The sequence below is a fragment of the Carassius carassius genome, chromosome 24, assembly GCF_963082965.1.
Source record: "Carassius carassius chromosome 24, fCarCar2.1, whole genome shotgun sequence".
Classification (NCBI taxonomy): domain Eukaryota; kingdom Metazoa; phylum Chordata; class Actinopteri; order Cypriniformes; family Cyprinidae; genus Carassius; species Carassius carassius.
The window spans coordinates 27,967,291-27,983,849 of NC_081778.1; the positions used below are offsets into that span (position 1 = coordinate 27,967,291).

Below are 16,559 nucleotides of genomic sequence, written 5' to 3' on the forward strand. Positions count from 1 at the left end.
GCGGTCATTACCTGAGCTGTACACAAACGGGCCTTTGGCTGCAGAAATAACCAGGTCAAGATAGAAAACAATGAATGCAGGACACAAATGGCTTTCATTGTACCAACAGCTGTAGTGTTTCAGAGTTCAGAGTTCAGTTCAGATCACTGAGTGCTTATGAATGTGTGTGTGGTCGTAGGCCTGAAACAAATACATTAGTACTCTATGCAAGTATGTACGGTAGGCACAAAATGCTCTTGGAAACACAAGCTGGTTTTTGCTATTAAATCATATATATTTTTACAACATTTTTGTCTGTTGTCATACAGTTTCAAAGAAGGCAGGATTGTAAAACTAATCACAAGGTGTTTAGGAAAACTTGTGAAAACATGTTAAAATCACTGTAGGAATAGTTCACACAAAACCTTAATTTGCTGAAAATTTACGTTCTTTCTAGTTTCTTCATCGGAACAAATTTGGAGAAATGTAGCATTACATCACATGCTCACCAATGGATCCTCTGCAGTGAATGGGTGCCGTCAGAATGAGTCAAAACAGCTGGTAAGAACACCACAATAATCCACTAGTAATCCAGTAAATCAATTCACATCTTATGAAGTAAAAAACTGCGTTATGGAGTTCTCTGACGGCACCCATTCACTGCAGAGAGTCCACTAGTGAGCATGGTGTATGCTTCATTTCTCCAAATCTGTTCTGATGAGCAAACAAACTCATCTACATCTTGGATGCCCTGAAGGTAAGTACATTTTCAGCAAATTTTCATCTTTGGGAGAGAGAGAGACAGAGAGAGACATACTCTGCAGTCTGCGTGTGGGACTGTCTCCATGCAGCGCTCGTCTCTGAAGGCAGGGGGAGCTCTTGGGCAGGGGTACCGATGAGACGTCATGTGTTTGTAGCTTATACCAGTGCGGCTCATCGTCCAGCAGTGCTGTTTCCAGCTCTATGAGGATCTACACACAAACATTTGCTTCACATTCAAATGCTTGACAACATAACCAGTTTATCCCATATACAAATTTAGGGCACGTCACTGAAACTCTAAATGTGAGATTTGTAATGCGACTCTGCATGGTTTAACAACAGCTTTAACAACTTACTAAATGATCATTGGACTACAAAAATAACCCATATGCATTAGAAATATACTGACAGAAAATAATTCTGATTATTAGTATTACTATTGTTGTAAAGCAAACTATTTTGTGAGGCAAACAGTCTGTTATTGCAGCGAGATCAGTTTTAGAGTTTCAGAGTTTCAAGCTGCCGAAACCTCTTAATATTTGAGACCATGATTCATGTTGTCCTCACCTCTCCCAAGAACTCGCTCTCCTCCTCTCGCACCCGGGCCTGGTCCCACAACGTGATCTCCAGCATGCGTTCCCTGAACTCCCGCCGGTGGACGGGGGAATACATAAAGGTCTGGTTCCATTTGGGCTCTAGTGATTTCTTTACTGTTTTTGTTCTTCTTTTGCTTTTGTCACTGGAGAAACAATGATTCAAACTGTTTTTATTTACCATCATGGTAAAAGAACCTCGGAACAAACACTGATATCAACAAGGTGAAGAATGCAATGGGAATATGGGAATGCCAAGTGGGACACGAAAGATCTACACATTAGCAATATCTGAAATAGGACATATGTGACGATAAACTTTCAAAAGCAGTATGCAACCTTGTTGACGCATTACCACACTATGTTCAATGTTTTATTCAGTGAGTGGCATTCAGTAGCCATCTAAGAAAGTAATAAAAAAAATGTAACTACATTTCTATCCAGTTTTGTATTAAAATCTGTGTCTGAAATCTTGGAAGTCCTATCATACAAGTAAAAAAATAAATAATTTCTAATCGATTGAATTGCATTATTGGACATACAGTAGCATCCCATAGGATTATTACTGTTAACTGTTTTTGTTTTTATTGATTGAAATAAAGCTGAAACTAAATAAAATATAAATATTAGATGAAAAACTAAACAAAAATAATAAATGTTGTTTGTGCAACTAACTGAAATTTTAAGTTGTAGATTAAGCATTCACATTATTAACTGTAAATTAAAACTCATACAAATAAACAAATACCTAAATATTAATATTTTCAACAAAAAAGAAAAAGAAAAAAAATTACAAAGACACATAACTAAATAAAAAAATAACTAAACAAATTCAAATGAAAACTGAAAATATAAAAATAAAACCTACTTCAAATCATTAAGAAGTGTAAAATAATATAAATAATACTAACATTACACTGGTATTTCAGGGATCTTTTTTGCACATTTTGCCAAATAAGTCAGAAATATATCAACTTTGCATACTGTGCACAACATACATATTGCATACGGCAAAAATAGTGTGATTAGTAAGGTAGTACGCCATTCCGAACATAGCCATACCATTTTTTTTTTCTTCAGTTTTATCTTACACAGTGGCATAAATGTAACTGCCCCAATCTCACCTTCTGTCAGGGAGGAAGTAGATCTTCACGTAAGGATTGAGCGGTCGGCCGTCTTCTCTTGAAGGCAGGTCCTTTGCACCCAGAATGGTGACGATTAGCTGATGGCCGACTTTGTCATACCAAAGTTTGACCTGCAAGGGGACAATCATCAGAGTCTGTTTGAGAAGAAAAGGGACTTCTCAGACTTCGCATCATAAGCCGTTTCATTTAAACAATTGAGAAAAGAGAGTTTGATTGTATTGTAGTATTGTACATGCTAAGATGACAGACCAAGCTTGGTACTCAGATAAATATAAACGTGACAGAAAAATACTTACAAGTCAAACAAACACAGAAACAACACAAACTTAACAAATAAAACACTAGATCTTCTAAGCCAGAGCCCATACTTGCTTGAAGTAATAGCAAAATAACTTTCTACAAAGTAAATGCCTACAAATGTCTCAGGCTGCAGATTAAAAACATGCAATCTGTTACAAGGAAAGCTGGGTCAAACAAATTGTACCATTACACAATCCCCAACAGAACCATTGGTTGCTGTGCATTAAGAACGATTATAGTGTCCAAAATAGAAAATCTTAAATTTTGCATGAGTGAAAACATCTGAAAAATGTCGGAAATGTGTAGAGCTATAGGTATAATCTTGACATTAACAATGCATTGCAGGTTTATTTTCTATAAACAACATTAAAATCATTCACATCATTTTTCTTCAGGTACAAGCGGGTACAATTTGCTTATTTCACACATCTCTGCACGTGAGAACATAAATAACACCAGTAAAACAGGGACTGTTAAAGCTGCCGTAAAATTATTTTAGACATTTTGCAAACTTGACTTATAAACTGAAATAGCCCTTTATCCAATTCCATTCTCTGAAAGCATGTCAGCCAGCTTGATGTCAAAATGATTGAAAGGCAGATAGACTTTAACATATCCTTTTAACTGCAACATGAAACTTTCAGCAATGTTAGTAACCAACAAAAATGTTTTTAGCATGATTAGTATAATTACAAATGTGAAGTAAAGCAGTTTCTGAATCAAGTCAGCAAACGAATGAATCTCCAAAATAATTAGGCAAACGGATTCAGTTCTTTCTAAAACGGTGTAGCTGAGTATCAGTATTCAATGCAGTTTCATGTTACATGGAAAAAGAATCCACTTTCATGTCCCAACAAACTCTGCATCTTTAGAACATTTAAAGAGACACACTACTCCCTGCCCGGGTTAATGCCGCAGGTGAACATCTCACAGGGTTTGTGTGCCAACACTCGAGTGTCTCTTAAAACATTTTTCTGCTAATCCATTGCATGCATATGATTTATGCCTTACAATCAGATAAAATATGCTTAAAACAGATCTTCGAATGCGCAAACTGAGATAAGAAATAGCTGGAAATGCGGTCGTTTTTCAACTGTGCATTTCCCAATGAATTAAAGCAATAGAAGAGAAGTGTATTTAGTAGACAGCAACGATTACCTGAACTTTAGGGTTAAAAGGCTCAATTCTTCTACTAAGGCTTTGGCTCTGGGTAAGTAAAGTGAATGAAAAACAACAATGAAGAGAAATGCAATAAAACTAACCTGAAATGACAATACCAGTTGTTAATGAAACACTAAGAAAGCCGAAAGGAGATTCAATCTAAAGACAATGGCTGTCAGACATTTAAACATATTGCATTGGAATATTCTGATCTCATTTACTATTTTCACTGTAATGCAATTTAACTGCAATCTCTTCTTCAGAGATTGGGAAATCAGTGATGAGGTTAAATGCTCAGGGCCCTATTTAGGATTGAATATTTCCAGTGCGTCTGCTAGAACAACCCTCTAAACTGTTTCTTTAGTTCCACGAAAGACTGAAAGGTCATGTCTTTTCTACTAAAAATCTCAGTGGGCATCTCTTCACAAGAAACATCACTGTTTACATTGAATCTCCCGTTCAGCAAAATACAAAGTAACAAGATTGTTATTTAACACACAAGCACACAATACACAGAGTATTAGAAATGATTGAATTCAGTGAGATACAGAACAAGAATATGAGACAACACATTTGTATTAAACCTAAATAATACACCATTCATTTTGAGATTAATGGCATTGACCCAAAACTACCCATCCATGTCTATTCATTTGTCCAACTGTCTACCCAAAACTACCCATCCATCTATCCTCTATCAATCTACCCATCTATCATTAGCCACCCTGCTTTCTACATATCAGTATCAGCCACTGGAAAACCCATTTTGGTCATCCATTCTTTGAAATCATTGATTTTTTCATCCAAACAGTATTACCTGGGGAAAAACCTGCATTCATTTGTTTTGCTTAAATCAACCAGCTTGTGCACTTTACACCAGAGTTTGTCTTGTTCTACAAGCATGCTGGGTATTTTTACACTCACAATGGGCTGCATGAGGCCTGACTGTAACCTGATCAGGTTTGAGAAGACTACGGCAGCCTGATCCAAAGCTTCATCTCTGATTAAAGCTGTTTAAGTGATTTTAGTCAGAATGAAACTGAAACGTTGTGGAATTTCATACATTTTTCTCCCCTTTCGCTTCCTTATGAAGGTAGGAAGGTAGAAAGTACAGCAATCAAAGCACAAATGACGTGTAAACAACGTTTTATCTACGTATTTTTCATTATTGTGATGTCAAAGAATGATGGGGAAATGTAGTTGTGTTGCACAAGCCTGAAAACCACTAGTTTTTCCCTGCACAGGATGTGATTATTGTGAACTTACTGTAAGCTGTCCTGACAAGTACTGTGGGGCGTCCCGCAGCACTCCGTGGCTCATGGGAGACGTGATAGATATGGAGGGACGCTCCATCTTCTGAGACTCAAATGAACTCGAACCTTAGAAGAGATTCAGTGTTAAGTAATAAAAAAAAAACTATATATATATATATATATATATATATATATATATATAATGTACAACATATGCACAGTGTTGGGAAGGTTACTTTGAAACTGTAATAAGTTACAGATTACAAGTTACCCTATTTAAAATGTAATAACTATTGTAACTTTATTAAAGTAATGTATCTGATTACATTTCATTACTTTTGAGTACTTTTCTAAATTTCTATTGAACATTTCCAACTGTTATATTTTCAAACATTTAAACCAGGCAGGGTTAACGTTACTGTAGTACTAAACACTGATTAGTGTCAGACTTTCAAAAGCCTTCATCACTTGAATTAAGTTTGAAAAGACCTGGTTTCACAGACAGGGCTTAGACTAAGCCAGGGTTAGGTCATGGCTCAACTAGGACATTTAAGTAATTTTTATAAACGTGACAAAGAAAGAAATATTACTGGTGTGCATCTTGAGGTAAAACAAGGGCACTGACATATTTTAAGATCAATCAGTGCAAGTTTCTTTCAGTTGAAACAGCTCAGACTTGCATTTTAGTCTGGAACTAGGCTTAAACCTTGTATGTGAAACGGGGGGAAATGTTTTATTTTAAATCACAGCCAACAAAATTTCAGACTTCAGCACCTCTTTTAACTTTGAGATCGTTCTGAGGTTAAATACAGATATAGTCAGGTGAGTAAACAAACATACAAAAAAAACACCTGTAGAAATGTATAATTCATGTCTCACAGATTCGTTTTGTTTAGACATACTAGACTGAGAAAATGTACTCACTGGATTCCAGTTGTGAGTGTGTGCTTTCTGGTATCCTGGGGATATCGCTGGAATGACAGTGGCACAGAGAAATCAATAACGTGTGCGTTTCAGTTTTAAAAAAATGCTTACACTCAGTTTTTGAAACTATGGCTCCATTTCTCAAAACTCTACACACAAAAAATGGAAAACGTCACACTTAGTATCTTACAAAAGCAAACGTTTTCAAAACCATTTTAACTTTTTTTTTTCATAGTAACCATGCACAAGCATAAAATAATTAGCCACATACACGGAAAACTATACACAGATGTGAAAAATGTACAACACTACTCTTGTGTGTCTCTTGCTTGTTCAGAGTGCAGTGGAGAGCACTGGAGTGTCACAGCACTCGCACACAAATGCATATGCACATACACACTGTATATACAGTATGTGGGTACAACTGATTAATTTTACAGTTACACAACTGAACTAAATCAATACTTGTGCTGTGTAATGACACTATTGACTTGTTAGAGCTGCGTCAAAGCAGAATCTGAATTTGAAACTATTGTGAAGCTGCTGTGAAATAATCTATATTGTGTAAAGCACTTTAGAAATAAAGTTGACTCTGACTTGGGCTGTATGCAACGAAAAAAAAGAAAGTCACATGATCACTAGATACAGGTCATCAGTAAATGAGTGTGACATTTAAATGTTTCCTAAAGAGCTGTTAGTTTTGAATGATGTGTGTAATGAAGAGAATAATTTAGAGTTTTGCGTTTGAGTTTAAAGCACATGATGTGCTTGTAGTTTTGCAGACTTGGTCTAAATACTAGGTATATGAGTGAGTGGCTTCAATGAGTGCTCCTCAAGTACCACTTTTAATATCTAAGCAGTTTTAAAATACTGTAATGACCCTGAGCACCACATTAGTGTTGATGTGAAGCTTGTGGCAGCAGCCCAAACTCACAATCTAAAGAGAGTTCACTTGGTCATACGCTCTTATTAATTACAATTAGGACGATTACGAGGCTAAACTGCAGGGCAGCGGTTTTGTTTGTTTGCTCATCTGAGACAGCAGCAGGTGCTTTAAAGCGATCATTCAAGACATTTTTCCCTGATGTCCACTAGTAATTTTATGAACCAAAAAAACAAAACAACAAGTTTGGAAAGAGGCTTGTAGATCTGTTTCTAATTGCAGCTCATGAGGAAAATACAATACAATTTTTTTTTTGGTGCTCCAGAATATGACTTTCATCTGTCAATGATAACAACAATTTTTGATTTTTAATTGCTTCTTTATCAGTACCAGCAAAATATTCCATGGTGGATGCATCTGTTGCATCTTTTGTATTCACAGTGTAACTGAATGTTTGTAAATGTAATTTCTGTTCCGTTCACATGAAGACCAGTTTCATGTCACACTGAAGAACACTGTAGAGGATGTCGTACCCAATGGGTCGTGAGACCACTAGTTCCACCTGAGGCTCTGGCTTTGATTCTAAAATGATATTGTAAACTTCTTTAAATGTGGCTCCTTGCAACTTTCGGCCATTCCACTCTAGGACCTGGTCACCTATGAAACAAGAAAATGAATTACCAAACTCTGCAAATCAAACACTCATGCTAGTATTCATTACCAGATGGAATACAGTAACAAACTGTCAGACTAATAATCCACTATGTAGAAGTCTGGGGTCAGTAAGATTTTCTTTTTATTCAGCAAAGATGTATTAAATTGATCAAAAATGACTGTAAAGTAGCATTAATGCTTGCATAGTTAGAAAAAAAATATGTTCTTTTAGGCCTATTCTATTTCTCAAAATATCTTTAAAAAAGTATCATGGTTTCCACAAGAATGTTAAGCAGCACAACTGTTTTCAACATTATTAGTAAGAAGAAGAAATGCTTGTAAACAACATTTCAACAAAGGATCATGTGATGCTGAAGACTAAAGTAATGGCTGTTAGAAATTCAGCTTTGTCTCAAATAATACATCAAATACAGAAACATAAGATGTACCTGGTCTGAGATGCCCAACTGTATCCGCTAAACTCCCTTTCCTTACTTTGGTGATGAATGCACATAGTCGCCCAGACTCTGTCATCTTTCCTCCAACCACCTGCAAAACACACACACACACACACAAAATGCTTAGATAATGAACTAGTGATGGTGAAACTATAATATATTAGTTTTTGCTTTTGTCCCAACATTTTTACCAAGAAATGCTAATGAAATTTGACTGGTATTGTAGGTTTCATGACTCCATAATGAAGGTTTCATGTTGTTAGTATTTAGGTAACCTACATAAGCTCAGTTTTATGTGAATATATTTAATAGATCTTGTCTTTTTTATTCATGACTTATTTTAGGAAAATAGAGTTTAGAGATAATAATCTGTTGTTTTGTAATAAACTGCACAAGTTACACAAGTTCGAGGGTGTATATGATATTTCTGTCCACGCTTTTGGAAGAGCCGACTGTTGGAAAAGGTCTGGAGGTCTGTTCCTTAAACCACGTGACCAATCACTCTGTGAGCATCATACAAATCAAATCCCTACTAATGGCAGCCCAATGCAAACATACAAAGAAGATTACGAGCTGCCTCCTGGATAAAGATGGCTTTAGATAATGAGTGGCATGGAGCCGAGGGTGACTGTGTGTGTGTGTGTGTGTGTGTGTGTGTTTGTTTGACAAACTACTGATGGTAACGGATATAATGCACACGGTAGCACTCAGCTGACACACAATCAGCCATTCAGAAAGTTAGTTATCAGTAATGATTCTCCGTTTCTCTCCAGTCTGCTGAACAATCCATGTAAGTGCTTTAACAACAAACACAAGCTTTGGATTTCTGCTTTTAAACCCTGGAAGCGCTCAGCCCTTGTTTACTTCCACTGTACGAACTGTACTGTAACCATGTTTTGTCGCTCTTTAAATGTCAACAATAAATTACATTGAACCTTTCAGACTTTCTCAGTACACATTTGTTAAAAGTAATAAGCATTCACTCTTAAAAATAAAGGTTCTTTATTGGCATTGATGGTACCATGAAGAACCTTAACATCCATAGAACCTTTTCATTGCACAGGTCCTTTATAATAGAAAAAGTTTTTTTGAAAAAAGTTACACTGAAAAGTTATTTGAGGAACCAAAAATTGCATTGCTCCAAAAAAATAAACCCTTTGAAACCTTTGTTTTTAAGAGTATACTTAGAGTGCTCATCATTGCAAGTACTAAAATGCAAGTTTGTTTATAATAATAAAAAAAAAAAACATCAACTTCTAAAATATTTTTCCTTTGAATTCGATTAAATCCTAACGGATAAACAGTCCCACTCTACATCTGTCTTGTTCCGTATCATGTTTTACTGAAGAACAATGGGTTATGAACATGCTTCACATTGACTTGAACATAAATATTAACTTAACCTGTTAGTCAGCACCCCCCATTATGGGACTCACAGCTGAAAGTGCTCTAACTAACTTAAAATTGTAATAGTTTCCTACTTCAGTGTGTTACAAACATAATTGTGGTGTCTTTAGAAAGAAGACCCTTTGGGCTTCACTTTTTATCAACCAGATTTGATAATGCTCAAAAATATTAAAAGTTATAGACACTGAAGTGCCTTGAATTTTTTTTACCACTCTTAAATATTTTTTTATTTGATATAAAAATACATGAAATAAGTCCTGGAGCAATCTAGAAAAGTAATGGGTTGAAAGCCACATGTCTCATGAGTTTCTATTTCAAATCTGAATAAAATATCATGAAAAATGAGACTCCTGCAAATATTTTTCTGAGACTATGTCTACACACCGCCCCCCCCACCCCCCAACCGACGGATCTGGTATGTACAGCGTTTTCATTTCATTTAATTTCAGCGTTTTTTTATGTGTACTGCTTACACAAATGTAGCAAATACAGTCTTTATAAGCTTTCCATTGAAAAACAGCGATCTGTCGTCGATGCTTGAGGCTTAGATCTTTATAATGATACATAGTTTGTCAAGATTAAATTTGTCCCGTTTCATTTAATCTATTCATAATCACTGGCATGTGCGTGTGGGAGAGGCTTTGATGACGAGGACGTTCTGGTGCAGGTTAACAGGTTTAACTTATCATTTTAACCCTTTAAAATACAAGACCCACAATTAATATTTCTGCTTTTTAAAAATGGTAGGAAAATTATTTATCTGTAGTTATCAACATCTTGTCAAGAGAGTTTCCATTAAAGAAATAGTTCACACACATACATAAAAAAAAAGATATATAATGATGTAGATTAGTTGGATTAGTTTGTTTCTTCACTGGAATAGATATGGAGAATATCATAATATTTGCTAAGAGCTGCTTTGGCCTGTTTTCGCTTGTAAACAGTGCTTAATCTGCACTTCTTTTTTTTCAATCCCAGTTTTTTTGCTTCACAAAACATTAATTGATGGACTGGAGTCATGTGGATTACACATGGATTATTGTGATGTTTCTAACAACTGCAGCGGAACCATTACTGAGCAAGTGATGTAATACTAAATTTCTCCAAATCTTTTCTGGTTAAGGAAACAAGCTCATCTACATATTTTCAAATTTCAGCAATTTAAATTTTTGGATGAACTATTCCTTCAAAGCAAGAACTCTCCTTAAAAATGAATTGCTACCATTACTGAACCATGTGGGATATCAAAATCACATATAGAGCATTTCCTCACAGGAGGACAAGCGACTCACTTTCAGTCCCAGAAGAGCTCCAGAGTCGCGGGGAACGCTGCCATCCTTCATGCGCTTGTTGAGCAGAATCCTGCCGATGAGTCGATCTCCATCTTTGGAGGGCTGCCATGTGACCGGGTGCTGTCAGGTCGAAACCACAACAAACATCATTTCAGAACACACAGAAAGCTGCAAGTGCTGGTGCGGGGTTAGGCTGAGATGAATTTCATCTGATTTATCACACAAACTCTGTTGTGATTGCAGGTGTTTCATGGAAACAAGCCACACATCTGGGACAAATCAAATAATGTTTCCTAGAAGATTAAGGGATTAAGCTCCCCCAAAATGAAAATTCTGTCATCATTTACTCACCCTCATGTCATTCCAAACCTGTATGACTTTCTGTTTTCCGTGGAGTGCATAAGGAGATGTTTCTCCATACAACAAAAGGGGATAGTAACTAGCAGTTGACCAATATGAGTTTCCCCAATGTCAAATGGTCAAACTGGAAACTGTGGTCCATGTACAAGTGATTCTGAAGTGATGGGATAGCTTAGCATGAGGAACCAACTGAAATGTCATTCAATATTGGAAGCTGAAATTCTTTTGCTCTCAAATATTGAGGGTGAGTAAATGTCAGAATTTTTATTTTCTGATAAGCTATCCATTTAATAATTTAGCTGCAGAAAACCTGTCTTAAAATGCGCCTAAAATACATATACTTTTTTACATTTAATGAATGTCTCTGTTATAATGCAATATGAAAATGTTTGATTTCAGAAATGAAATCGGAGAGAGATTTATAGGAGTGATCTGGGTTCAATACAAGTTAAGCTATATGGATAACATCTACGACCTGCTGTCAGTTACCACAAAGGAAAGAAATAAAAAAATTATAATAACTGAATCATCTCTCGGTTGGTAAAAACTGCTTATAATAGAAAAATATAATGGAGGTCTATGGGGCAAGGCATTCCAGATGTTAGGAAATGTTAGGCTTGCATTTTTGCTAAAGTGCTTATATTACTTATTTCATACAAATTGGCTGTTTTCTGAACTATAAAGTTGTCATTTTATTATTGAAATTCTGCTTCAAGTTCTGCTTACAGGTTACTGGCATTATTCCTTTATATTATGTGAAAATACACAATCACATCCCTTAATCTTTACACATATACTGCAATGTGGTTTTACATTTTAATGCAGAAAATATATTAAAAAATAAATAAAACACAAAAACTTGCACATTAAGTTAGTAAGTGGTTATAATTCACAAATAGTATTGGTGTAATGCCATGCCCCATAAGTCATTTATACATACAGGTTTGGGGTCTGTAAAGTTTTTTTTTTTAATGTTTTTGACTCACCAAGGCTGCATTTGTTTGATCAGAAATACAGTAAAAACAGTAATACTGTGAAATGTTATTACAATCTAGAGTAACTGCACAGAAAATTGCAGTTGATCACACAAATATTTACAAAGAAATGGCAAGCAATGCACTGAAATAAACATGAAATGTAAGTAGAAAGAAACAGTATTTTCTTATTAAACAAACTTTATTAATTTTTGTTTTATTTGCAAATTCGAAACAACAAAAATTTATTTATTCCTGTGATGCATCGATGGATTTTCAGCATTAACATTACTTCAGTCTTCAGCGTCACATGATCCTTCAGAAATCAGTCTAATATGCTGATTTGCTGCTAATGAAGATTTCTTAATTGTAACAATATTGAAAACAATGTTGCTTAATGGCTTAATGTTTTTGAAGAAACCACGATTCCTAAGGAAAGTTCAAAAGAACAGCGTTTATTTGAAATTGAAATCTTGAAAATCTGTAACATCATAAATGTCTTAACTGTCACTTTTGATCAATTTAATGCATCCTTGGTGATTCAAAGTATTAATTGCTTTAAAAACTATTTTTACCGTTTACTGTATTTTTACAAAAAGGCCAAAATTATTTTCTATTGTAGGTTAGGAGAGCTTAACATGTACTTAGTCCAGAACATTCATAAATGCTTCATAAATATAAATATCTTTTTCTTTTTTCTTTTGGCTATAGAGGCTCTAGGTGGCGTAGAGTTTGTGTGATCTTCTTGCTGGGAGTGACATGCACCTATCACATGCAGAGAAAAGCCCCCCAATGGCGGACAGATCCCGCCTCTATCACCACAGCCGAACCCCAACACCACATCCAGCAAACACAAGCCTGAATAATGGAAGAAGGAACAGACGATGTTCAAACTGAAAGCGAGGAGAACAGCATGGAAAGGCTCACGAACACAAACAGTGGAAACCAGTGATCCATAACATGGAGAGCAATGGAATATGACAGTGGAAAGGGAAAAAAGAAAAACAAACTTTGTGGCAAAACGAATCCTAGCTGGCCGTCTCTGAACGAGTGAGCGTGTGTGTTTTGGAGCAAGTCTTCTGGAGCGTGTGTGGTGGGAGAGGGGGGAAAGGAGTGAGGATTCAAACCAGTGAGGGGGTCTGGGGCCCTACCGCGGATAACAGGGCCACTAACACGGCAATAAGACACAAGGCTGAGAGGGCATGCATCTGACGGGGGAACCCACATTCTCTACGTGCCATAACAAAACAGACAGTCACATGATGGAGTGATTCGCTGCTATATCAACTACGGCAAAGAAGCAAAGATAACAGAGCAAGACAGAGGCTCTCCAGCTACAGCCACAGAAGAACAGAAATTTTAAACAGGAAAACTTGTTTTTTTAGAACCTTAAAACATGGATAGTTCAAGCAAAATTGTTCACGAAGTTCCAAAGCCGTATGACTTTCTTTCTTTCATGGAACACAAAAGGAGAATATTTATGCAGCTCAGAATGAAAGCATATTTTGACATCGATGATGCTGTACAGCATTGGTTTTTGCGAGCCACATGACCAAATGTGACGTGCTGAATTAAACAGAATTAAAGTGCAAACTAAATATAAGAGATTTAAAAGGAGGACAAATGTGAATGTTACTTAAATTTTCGGTCAGTTTCACACAGAAATCTGTCAAATATACTACTGTTCAATAGTTTCTAAAAAGTCACTTGCATAAATTAGATTAAAAAGAGTGTTAAATCAGTAATATTATTACAATTTAAAATAAATGTTTTATATATGAATATATTTTAAAAAGTAAATTATTCCTGTGATGCAAAGCTGAATTTTCAGCGTAATTACTCCAGTCTTGAGTGTCAAATGATCCTTCAGAAATCATTCTAATATGCTGCTCAAGAAACATTTCTTATCATTATCACGGTTATCATTATCAAAGTTTTGCTTCTTGATTCTTTTTTGTGGAAACAATCTAAAAATAAAAATCTGAATTCTTTGATTTTAAAAAGCATTTAAAAGAACAGCATTCATTTGAAATTAAAATCTTTTGCAACAATATAAATGTCTTGGCTGTCACTTTTGATCAATTTAACAAGTCCTTGCTGAATAGAAGTATTAATTAAAAAATATGCTTAGTGACCCCAAGTTTTTCAATGGCACTGTAGTTTTAGAAGATCTGAAATATTGCACTGAAGTCATACAGAACATTTTCCTTTTAGGAGCTTGACAGCTCTTGGTCACTGTCTGCTTTTATTTTATGGAAAATAGCAGCTTGGATATCTTCATATAGCTCTATTTTGTACTCCACAGAGGAAAAAAGAAAGTCATATGGGTTTGAAACTACACAAATGGAAATAAATGATGGCAGAATTTTCATTTTGGGTGAACTATCCCTGCAACATCCAAAAAGAAGATCTGACCTAATATCATCGGCATTAAAACAAAGATCAAGTGAAAATGGAACACAATGAAGTAAATGAAAAGTTCAAACAAAACAAGATCAAATGAAATCAAACCAATGCAGGCTACAGAGGTCCCAGTACCTTCTCACTATGGCTATGCTCCTCGTTTAGGGTAGTGCTACTGCATGTATCAACCCCCGAGTCTTTAATCTGGGGTTCACACCACTCAGCATCTTCTTCCAAAGAGTGGCCCCCAAAGCGTACCATTTTCTTTTGGCCCTCAGATAAGTTGTGTGACTGCTCAAAAGTTTGTCTTTTTCCCCTTTGACTGTCCCCTATAGACATGGGATAAAAACAGAAAGAAAAAAAAACATGCAGAATTGAAAATAAATCAAAAGAATCATGGAATGACAAAGAGTGACTGAGAGGGAGAAAAAGACAGAGGAGAGCCAGGAAGAGAGAGAAAGAGATGGGACATTAGGCTCCGCATGTCTCACCAAAGACATGGAGGAAGCATCGTTGCTATGCCACGTTGTATGATCCCACCAGTGGCCATCCAAATCTCCTGCAAGTGCCACATACACGCGCACACACACACATACACACAATAACAGCACACAGATACAGCAGAGGTAGTTTGTAAGGACAAAGGAAACAGAGACGTGGGGAAAAGAGACACTAAATTCACTCTCATACTGTTAAATGTGTCAGTCACACTCATACTTACACTCACACTTCATGTACATTGATTGATACGCTCATATCCATATTTATGCAACCTACTGTATGACAATTTAGACAAAAAAAAATACCTGTCCCTGCTAACTGCAACAAAACTACAGAAGAGGTCAAACGTTTGCAGTGCTCAAAGAAGCTTGGCTGAAGTCGCTATCTTCTATGTCTGACTAATAAGATCTGAAAAGATCTTGGGACTGGGAGTTTTAATACACTTAACTTGAAGAAAAACACAAACACACACACATTGTCGGAGTTGCCTGACTTGACTTCAGTTTAAAATGCAGTCAGTGCATTTTAACTTTCTTAAACTGTGTTACTACAATTGGAGAGATATGACATCACAATCAGATAATTAAGATTAAATATAGATCTTATGTACTAGAGACACAAGCAAACAGTCATCTTTGGAATTTTGTCTTTGAACTTCGGCTTTTTCTGGTAACACTAATATCTATAGCATCGCTGTTGACGTAGATTATCTTAATGTAGAGTTAATGAAAATTATCAAGACCATTTGTAATGTTTGAAGCGGATGTCATAACAAATGTCAGTACGACCAGTTAAGTTATAAATTTGCACACCCTTATCTTTAGGCTGTGGAAATACAAGCAAGAAGACAACACACACAATGCTGAAAAGGGGCGGAGCTACATAAAGTCTATAACATAGGGCTTGATCAGATCAAAAAATGTGACATCGTCCAAACACAGCATCATATATGGTTTGATTAAATCTGATCTATAAGCTCTTATCAGCTTTTATCTAAATATAACAACAGATATATCAGCAGTGCTGCTTTTGTACATATCTTTATAGTTTATTAATATTTTGATATTTTATCATTTTGATATTTTCTGTTTTAATTTAGTGTAATTTGTAGTCATTTTATGTGCTTTCATAATTTTTATTAGTTTTTTTTGGTAAATTTTGTCCTTTAAAGTTTTTTCTTTTATACACACACACACACACACACATATATATATTAGGGGTGTAACGGTACTTGTATTCGTACCGGACGGTTTCGGTACAGGGCTTTCGGTACGGTGCACGTGTGTACCGACTGACCGAATGCAATATTTTCTGTGCGGAACATAGGTACATTTTCGTGTTTCCAAACGAACATATTAAGTGGCGGAAGTCTCCGCGTTCAGTGCAAATCCCGCCCTGCAGCTGATTCTAAGGCCGGTGACACACTGGCTGCGTGGCGTGAGCGTGGCGTTTCTGCTGCGTGTCAGTTGCGTGACGGCTGCTTCGCGTTTTCTGTGTCTTTACACACCAG

At 36.0% G+C, this 16,559-nt stretch overlaps 1 protein-coding gene across 11 annotated transcripts in view; it reads right to left on the bottom strand.

The window, feature by feature from the left end:
• Window positions 1-16,559, bottom strand: part of LOC132103362 (regulating synaptic membrane exocytosis protein 2-like) — a 171,751-nt gene that overhangs the window by 67,241 nt on the left and 87,951 nt on the right. For 7 of the 11 annotated variants that reach the window (XM_059508415.1, XM_059508413.1, XM_059508410.1 and 4 more), the window contains 10 exons: window positions 14,684-14,877; window positions 10,812-10,931; window positions 8,104-8,203; window positions 7,534-7,657; window positions 6,118-6,164; window positions 5,207-5,319; window positions 3,938-3,985; window positions 2,459-2,589; window positions 1,309-1,480; window positions 797-950 (listed from right to left, as the gene is read on the bottom strand). In XM_059508415.1, coding sequence (XP_059364398.1) covers window positions 797-950; window positions 1,309-1,480; window positions 2,459-2,589; window positions 3,938-3,985; window positions 5,207-5,319; window positions 6,118-6,164; window positions 7,534-7,657; window positions 8,104-8,203; window positions 10,812-10,931; window positions 14,684-14,877 — 1,203 coding nt within the window. Of the gene's footprint in view, window positions 1-796; window positions 951-1,308; window positions 1,481-2,458; window positions 2,590-3,937; window positions 3,986-5,206; window positions 5,320-6,117; window positions 6,165-7,533; window positions 7,658-8,103; window positions 8,204-10,811; window positions 10,932-14,683; window positions 14,878-15,039; window positions 15,108-16,559 lie in introns of all 11 variants that reach the window. The other 4 variants (XM_059508414.1, XM_059508411.1, XM_059508416.1 and 1 more) reach the window with 4 other exon arrangements.